At 44.4% G+C, this 9414-nt stretch overlaps 1 protein-coding gene across 1 annotated transcript in view; it reads left to right on the forward strand.

Moving 5' to 3' along the window:
- The first annotated feature begins 693 nt into the window (after positions 1-693).
- The window catches only part of LOC129851594 (zinc finger E-box-binding homeobox 2-like), a 45929-nt gene continuing 37208 nt past the window's right edge, over positions 694-9414 (forward strand). Inside the window, exon 1 of the mRNA XM_055918204.1 lies at positions 694-957. Coding sequence (XP_055774179.1) covers positions 694-957 — 264 coding nt within the window. The remainder of the gene's footprint in view (positions 958-9414) is intronic.

Genomic DNA, 9414 nt, shown 5'->3' on the forward strand with positions numbered 1-9414 from the left:
CACACGCGTGACAACTAACTGCCACAAGCACAGTCACCCCAAACAAGTCATACATTGAGTTTTGTTCTGTTCAGTCAACCAGTTCATCGTTAGCAACGTCAGACGTAAGGTATTGTACAGACACGCGACTAAGTGGCAGTAGATGGGGACATCAATCCGCTGTGGGTTAGAGGTCACTGTGGAGAGGCGTTATGTATGAAGCCATGTCCACAAGATTCCTGCTGCTTACTACAACCGACTGTAGAGCGGCTCCACGAGGGGCCAAAAGGGGGGCTTAGTGCACTTCGTTGAAACTTGTGCCCCTTCAGTTGTAGCAAAATGTGTATCCGCTGCGCTGTCAGCACAATGGACAGAGCGCACCGTGGTGTGTGTAGGGGGGGCTAGGATAAACCACTTGGGCGGTTAGGTATGACTCCATTTGGTTTCCATAAAAAGCGGGGGAGAAACGCTTCTCATCTGTGGTAGGCTAAGTAAATAACGTGATAAGCCTCCACCTGTAATCTTTGATTTTGATTTTTAAGGGCGGGGTCAACTTTACCATTGAAGCTGCGTCACCTAACTCTGCCTCAAGCCCCACACCATACAAAGTTGAGTACAAAGTACAATGTTTACAGCTAGCTAAGTAGTTATCTTCTTAGCTAGCTGTAAAAAGCGTTAGTGTCATTAGCCTTAGTCTATTTAGCCACTGCCACAATGGATATCAAAAATTGGCTTCGCCAAAGTACCGAAACAAAGCTGAAGGACAGTGATGAGCAGCAGCATCAAACCACTGAGGCCGCTGCCAAGCCCAGCAGCGGTGATGCTGCCGAGCCCGGCAGCGGTGATGCTGCCGAGCTCCAGCTAGCTCCGTGTGCAGAGCCTGCCACCTCTTCCACCAGCAGCACCAGGATAATGGTTCCACAGTCCCCTCCACCTCCGACGGTTCCTGACGATCTTGGAACAGAGGAGCCAGCCAAGGTTAGCCTAGAATCCTACTCTAGCCACAGGTTTTCTTTCCAAAAACGTTAATTTAATAGCAACTGGTTCATAGGAAGAGAGTGGCTGGAACACTCGGTTACTGCAGATGCGGCATTTTGTTTGCCATGCAGAAAAGGCCTTCACCCAAGCTGGTTATTCTAACTGGAAGCATGCTATTGGTAGTACCAAAGGATTGGCTAGGCACGCATCAAGCAAAGAGCATTTGAAATGCACTGCACTGTGGGAAGAAAAACAAGTCTGGGTATGGGTACTGAGGTGTCAACACTTGTTAATGATGGGCAGCTGGCAAGAAATCGTATGTACAGTGCATTCGGAAAGTATTCAGACCCCTTGACTTTTTTCCACACTTTGTTACGTTACAGCCTTGCTCAAAAATGTATGGAAGCCACTCCTCAATAAAAGGCACATGACAGCCCGCTTGGAGTTTGCCAAAAGGAACCTAAAGTACTCAGACCATGAGAAACAAGATTCTCTGGTCTGATGAAACCAAGGTTGAACTCTTTGGCCTGAATGCCAAGCGTCACGTCTGGAGGAAACCTGGCACCATCCCTACGGTGAAGCATGGTGGCGGCAGCATCATGCTGTGGGGATGTTTTTCAGCGGCAGGGACTTGGAGACTAGACAGGATCGAGGGAAAGATGAATGGAGCAAAGTACAGAGAGATCCTTGATGAAAACCTGCTCCAGAGCACTCAGGACCTCATACTGGGGTGAAGGTTTACCTTCCAACAGGACAACGACCCTAAGCACACAGCCAAGAGCAGGAGTGGCTTCGGGACAAGTCTCTGAATGTCTTTGAGTGGCCCTGCGGCGGTCCCCATCCAAATTGCAAGCGCTTGAGAGGATCTACAAAGAAGAATGGGGGAATCTCCCCAAATGCATGTGTGCCAAGCTTGTAGCTTCATACCAAGAAGACTTTGGCTGCAATCGCTGCCAAAGGTGTTTCAACAAAGTACTGAGTAAAGGGTCTGAATACTTATGGAAATGTGATATTTCAGTTTTTCATTTTGAATTTATTTCTAAAGATTTCTAAAAACCTGTTTTTTGTTTTGTCATTGTGGGTTATTGTGTGTAGATTGATGAGGAAATAAAACAATTTAATATGTTTTAGAGTGAGGCAAAATGTGTTAAAAGGGAAGGGGTCTGAATATTTTCAGAATGCTCTGTACATGCGAGGACTCATTTTCCTTTTTGAGAAACGTGTCCAGTCAGCGCAGAAGAAGAAGCTACACCTGAGGAAAGCTCAACTAATCCCACTGGTATTTGAGGGGGATTTTACAAGAAGATTTCCAGGAGAATAGAGAATGATTGATTACTCATTTCAACTTTTATGTTTATTGTCATATAGTGTGATTCAAACTATACTGAACAAATTTATGAATGCAACATGTAAAGTGTTGGTCCCATGTTTCATGAGCTGAAGTGAAATATCCCAGAAATCTTCCACACGCACAAAAAGCTTATTTCTCTCAAAGGTTTTGCACGAATTAGTTTGGATCCCTTTTAGTGAGCATTTCTCTTTTGCTAAGGTTATCCATCCACCTGTGGCATATCAAGAACCTGATTAAAAAGCATTATCATTACACAGGTGCACCTTGTGCTGGGGACAATAAAAGGCCACTCTAAACCACACTATGCCACATGTGTCTCAAGTTTTGAGTGAGTGTGCAATTGGCATGCTGACTGCAGGAATGTCCACCAGAACTGTTGCCAGAGAATGTTATGTTAATTTCTCTACCATAAGCAACCTCCAACATCGTTTTGGCAGTACGTCCGACGGTCTTACAACCTCAGACCACGTGTAACCACGCCAGCCCAGGACCTCCACATCCGGCTTCTTCACCTGCAGCATCGTCTAAGACCAGCCTCCCGGACAGCTGATGAAACTGTGGGTTTGCACAACCGAAGAATTTCTGCACAAGCTGTCAGAGACCGTCTCAGGGAAGCTCATCAAGATCCTCCGTCGTCCTCACCAGGGTCTTAACCTGACTGTTCCAGTTCCCGCCAATATCCAGCAACTTCGCACAGCCATTGAAGAGGAGTGGGAGAACTATGCGAAGGAGATGTGTCGCACTGATGGTGACACCAGATACGGATTGGTTTTCTGATTGCATGAGTTGAATTTGATTCACAGAAGTGTGTTGTGCCATATCACAACGTGTTGCTGAACCCTTGAGCTCCATGATTCTCCATGTTTGAAGCGGGCTTATAGGCCTATTTGTTTGGCAAAGCAGCTGTGCATGGCTGCATCTCACTGTAGTAGGCTGGATGGAGGCTGTAGGCTGCATCTCACTGTAGTAGACTGGAGGCTGTAGGCTGCATCTCACTGTAGTAGGCTGTAGACTGCACCTCACTGTAGTAGACTGTAGACTTCATCTCACTGTAGTAGACTGTAGACTGTATCTCATTGTAGTAGACTGTAGACTGCATCTCACTGTAGTAGGCTGTAGACTGCACCTCACTGTAGTAGACTGTAGACTTCATCTCACTGTAGTAGACTGTAGACTGTATCTCATTGTAGTAGACTGGAGGCTGTATCTCACTGTAGTAGGCTGCATCTCACTGTAGTAGACTGTAGACTGCATCTCACTGTAGTAGACTGTAGACTGCATCTCACTGTAGTAGACTGTAGACTGCATCTCACTGTAGTAGACTGTAGACTGCATCTCACTGTAGTAGACTGCAGGCTGCATCTCACTGTAGGAGGCTGCATCTCACTGTAGTAGACTGTAGACTGCATCTCACTGTAGTAGACTGTAGACTGCATCTCACTGTAGTAGACTGTAGGCTGCATCTCACTGTAGTAGGCTGTAGACTGCATCTCACTGTAGTAGGCTGTAGACTGCATCTCACTGTAGTAGGCTGTAGACTGTAGACTGCATCTCACTGTAGTAGACTGGAGACTGCATCTCACTGTAGTAGGCTGTAGACTGTAGCTCACTGTAGTAGACTGTAGACTGCATCTCACTGTAGTAGACTGTAGACTGCATCTCACTGTAGTAGACTGGAGACTGCATCTCACTGTAGTAGGCTGTAGACTGTAGCTCACTGTAGTAGACTGTAGACTGCATCTCACTGTAGTAGGCTGTAGACTGCATCTCACTGTAGTAGGCTGTAGACTGTAGACTGCATCTCACTGTAGTAGACTGGAGACTGCATCTCACTGTAGTAGGCTGTAGACTGTAGCTCACTGTAGTAGACTGTATGTTGCATCTCACTGTAGTAGACTGTAGACTGCATCTCACTGTAGTAGACTGTATGCTGCGTCTCACTGTAGTAGACTGTAGGCTGCATCTCACTGTAGTAGGCTGTAGACTGCATCTCACTGTAGTAGGCTGTAGACTGCATCTCATTAAAAGTAGACTGGAGGCTGCATCTCACTGTAGTAGGCTGTAGACTGTAGCTCACTGTAGTAGACTGTATGTTGCATCTCACTGTAGTAGGCTGTAGACTGTATCTCACTGTAGTAGACTGTAGACTGCTTCTCACTGTAGTAGACTGTATGCTGCGTCTCACTGTAGTAGACTGTAGGCTGCATCTCACTGTAGTAGACTGTAGACTGTATCTCACTGTATTAGACTGTAGACTGTATCTCACTGTAGTAGACTGTAGACTGTAGACTGCATCTCACTGTAGTAGACTGTAGACTGTATCTCACTGTATTAGACTGTAGACTGTATCTCACTGTAGTAGACTGTAGGCTGTAGGCTGCATCTCACTGTAGTAGACTGTAGACTGTATCTCACTGTATTAGACTGTAGACTGCATCTCACTGTAGTAGACTGTAGGAGGCTGCATCTCATTGTATTAGACTGTAGACTGTAGACTGTATCTCACTGTAGTAGACTGGAGGCTGCATCTCACTGTAGTAGACTGTAGACTGTAGACTGCATCTCACTGTAGTAGACTGGAGACTGCATCTCACTGTAGTAGGCTGTAGACTGTAGCTCACTGTAGTAGACTGTATGTTGCATCTCACTGTAGTAGGCTGTAGACTGTATCTCACTGTAGTAGACTGTAGACTGCTTCTCACTGTAGTAGACTGTATGCTGCGTCTCACTGTAGTAGACTGTAGGCTGCATCTCACTGTAGTAGACTGTAGACTGTATCTCACTGTATTAGACTGTATCTCACTGTAGTAGACTGTATCTCACTGTAGTAGACTGTAGACTGCATCTCACTGTAGTAGACTGTAGACTGTATCTCACTGTAGTAGACTGTATCTCACTGTAGTAGACTGTAGACTGCATCTCACTGTAGTAGACTGTAGACTGTATCTCACTGTAGTAGACTGTAGACTGCATCTCACTGTATTAGACTGTAGACTGTAGACTGTATCTCACTGTAGGAGGCTGCATCTCACTGTAGTAGACTGTAGACTGCATCTCACTGTAGTAGACTGTAGACTGCATCTCACTGTAGTAGACTGTAGACTGCATCTCACTGTAGTAGACTGTAGACTGCATCTCACTGTAGTAGACTGTAGGCTGCATCTCACTGTAGTAGACTGTAGGCTGCATCTCACTGTAGTAGACTGTAGACTGTAGCTCACTGTAGTAGACTGTAGACTGCATCTCACTGTAGTAGACTGTAGACTGTAGGCTGCATCTCACTGTATTAGACTGTAGACTGTAGACTGCATCTCACTGTAGTAGACTGTAGACTGTAGACTGCATCTCACTGTAGTAGACTGTAGACTGTAGGCTGCATCTCACTGTATTAGACTGTAGACTGTAGACTGCATCTCACTGTAGTAGACTGTAGACTGTAGACTGCATCTCACTGTAGTAGACTGTAGACTGCATCTCACTGTAGTAGACTGCATCTCACTGTAGTAGACTGTATGCTGCATCTCACTGTATTAGACTGTAGACTGTAGGCTGCATCTCACTGTAGTAGACTGTAGACTGCATCTCACTGTAGTAGACTGTATCTCACTGTAGTAGACTGGAGGCTGCATCTCACTGTAGTAGACTGTAGACTGTATCTCACTGTAGTAGACTGTAGACTGCATCTCACTGTAGTAGACTGTAGACTGCATCTCACTGTAGTAGACTGTAGGAGGCTGCATCTCACTGTAGTAGACTGTAGACTGCATCTCACTGTAGTAGACTGTAGACTGCATCTCACTGTAGTAGACTGTAGACTGCATCTCACTGTAGTAGACTGTAGACTGCATCTCACTGTAGTAGACTGCAGGCTGCATCTCACTGTAGGAGACTGCATCTCACTGTAGTAGACTGTAGACTGCATCTCACTGTAGTAGACTGTAGACTGCATCTCACTGTAGTAGACTGTAGACTGCATCTCACTGTAGTAGACTGTAGACTGCATCTCACTGTAGTAGACTGTAGACTGCATCTCACTGTAGTAGACTGTAGACTGCATCTCACTGTAGTAGACTGTAGACTGCATCTCACTGTAGTAGACTGTAGACTGCATCTCACTGTAGTAGACTGTAGACTGCATCTCACTGTAGTAGACTGCAGGCTGCATCTTACTGTAGTAGACTGTAGACTGCATCTCACTGTAGTAGACTGTAGACTGCATCTCACTGTATTAGACTGTAGACTGCATCTCACTGTAGTAGACTGTAGACTGCATCTCACTGTAGTAGACTGTAGACTGCATCTCACTGTAGTAGACTGTAGACTGCATCTCACTGTAGTAGGCTGTAGACTGTAGACTGCATCTCACTGTAGTAGACTGCAGGCTGCATCTTACTGTAGTAGACTGTAGACTGCATCTTACTGTAGTAGACTGTAGACTGCATCTCACTGTAGTAGACTGTAGACTGCATCTCACTGTAGTAGACTGTAGACTGCATCTCACTGTAGTAGACTGTAGACTGCATCTCACTGTATTAGACTGCAGGCTGCATCTCACTGTAGTAGACTGCAGGCTGCATCTCACTGTAGTAGACTGTAGACTGTAGGCTGTATCTCACTGTAGTAGACTGTAGACTGCATCTCACTGTAGTAGACTGTAGACTGTAGGCTTCATCTCACTGTAGTAGACTGTAGACTGCACCTCACTGTAGGTGACTGGAGGCTGGAGGCTCCATCTCACTATTTTCATTATAGACTACAAGATAGTCTCTGCTGAGCAGAGACTGTCTGCCAATTCAAAAGCACTTAATGATCCCGGAGTCTCGGTATTTGAACGTTATGTTTATTGTGGTATAGTGTGATATAAGCAGATTTCAATATAATTTCATTGCAAGAACCCCCCCCCCCCAAAAAAAAAAACGATGTCAATGCCCTCTTAGTCACTTTATCCTGGCGCCGTGACTGCTGTTGGGTAGAGTGAACTATAAATGACTTCTAGAACTCTAGAACTGACTATATGAGATCTCAGTTTGTAGCCATGTTCTCCAGATTCCTACGGTTTAGTCCTTAGTCAGATCTGGAGCTCTTAACTATTGTTAAAACGTTTAATCCTACACGTTGCTTTGATGTGACAGAAGATTTTCACCACTCTATCGCTCTGGCACATACCCTCTAAACCTGCTGTTTCGGAAGATCTTTCAAATACTACAAAATCATCTGTTTGATTTTGACAATTAAATGTTTAATAGTAGACGAAGCAAGGTCTGTGTGCAGTTCTATAATATTTTAGTGATGATTGAAATCACATGTAAAATAAGGAGAACAGGACAAACAGCCATAAACAGCCACAGATGTTTGACTAAACAGAATCGCTTGTTCTTTCAAGCTACCTCAGGGTTTTGTATTAGGTTTTTGTTTACTCATGTTGTGTAGTCTTTTCCGCAAACACAAATACAAACCTGTAAATGACACCTATAAATTAAAACTGTAAATGAAACCAGTAAATGAAACCAATAAATGAAACCAGTATATTTAACCAGTAAATGAAACCTATAAATTAAACCGGTAAATTAAACCGGTAAATGAAAGTGTAAAAGTATAGTCAACTGCCTCTTAAAATAAATATTGAACATTGCGACAACTGTTCGTGGTTTCCAAGGGAACAACAAAGAAACTATATGGAAGGGACATTTGCATATTTTAATCAAACTCATCTACCAGCCTACAAGTGAGTGTTTTTAATGGAACACTTGATGTGGTGAAAGATGAACAATACAAGGCTCTCATACATACGGTACGTACAAACACCAACACATGAAGCTAGCTACACACCAACACCAATACTGTTTCAACACAAGACAAACCAATTAAGGTGTGAAAGAGTTCTGTTTCATTACCGCTGGGATTCTCTCTCTGTTTCATTACCGCTGGGATTCTCTCTCTGTTTCATTACCACTGGGATTCTCTCTCTGTTTCATTACCGCTGGGATTCTCTCTCTGTTTCATTACCACTGGGATTCTCTCTGTTTCATTACCGCTGGGATTCTCTCTCTGTTTTCTGTTTCATTACCGCTGGGATTCTCTTTCTGTTTCATTACCGCTGGGATTCTCTCTGTTTCATTACCGCTGGGATTCTCTCTCTGTTTTCTGTTTCATTACCGCTGGGATTCTCTTTCTGTTTTCTGTTTCATTATCGCTGGGATTCTCTCTGTGTTTCATTACCGCTGGGATTCACTTTCTGTTTCATTACCGCTGGGATTCACTTTCTGTTTCATTACCGCTGGGATTCACTTTCTGTTTCATTACCGCTGGGATTCTCTCTGTTTCATTACCGCTGGGATTCTCTCTCTGTTTTCTGTTTCATTATCGCTGGGATTCTCTCTGTGTTTCATTACCGCTGGGATTCACTTTCTGTTTCATTACCGCTGGGATTCTCTCTCTGTTTCATTACCGCTGGGATTCTCTCTCTGTTTCATTACCGCTGGGATTCTCTCTCTGTTTCATTACTGCTGGGATTGTCTTTCTGTTTCATTACTGCTGGGATTCTCTCTGTTTCATTACCGCTGGGATTCTCTCTGTGTTTCATAACCGCTGGGATTCTCTCTCTGTTTTCTGTTTCATTACCGCTGGGATTCTCTCTCTGTTTTCTGTTTCATTACCGCTGGGATTCTCTCTCTGTTTCATTACCGCTGGGATTCTCTCTCTGTTTCATTACCGCTGGGATTCTCTCTCTGTTTCATTACCGCTGGGATTCTCTCTCTGTTTCATTACCACTGGGATTCTCTCTCTGTTTCATTACCGCTGGGATTCTCTTTCTGTTTCATTACCGCTGGGATTCTCTCTGTGTTTCATTACCGCTGGGATTCTCTCTCTGTTTCATTACCGCTGGGATTCTCTTTCTGTTTCATTACCGCTGGGATTCTCTCTCTGTTTCATTACTGCTGGGATTCTCCCTGTTTCATTACCGCTGGGATTCTCTTTCTGTTTCATTACCGCTGGGATTCTCTCTGTGTTTCATTACCGCTGGGATTCTCTTTCTGTTTCATTACCGCTGGGATTCTCTCTCTGTTTCATTACCGCTGGGATTCTCTCTGTTTCATTACTGCTGG

The sequence above is a fragment of the Salvelinus fontinalis genome, chromosome 3 (genome assembly GCF_029448725.1).
Source record: "Salvelinus fontinalis isolate EN_2023a chromosome 3, ASM2944872v1, whole genome shotgun sequence".
In the NCBI taxonomy this organism is placed as follows: Eukaryota; Metazoa; Chordata; class Actinopteri; order Salmoniformes; family Salmonidae; genus Salvelinus; species Salvelinus fontinalis.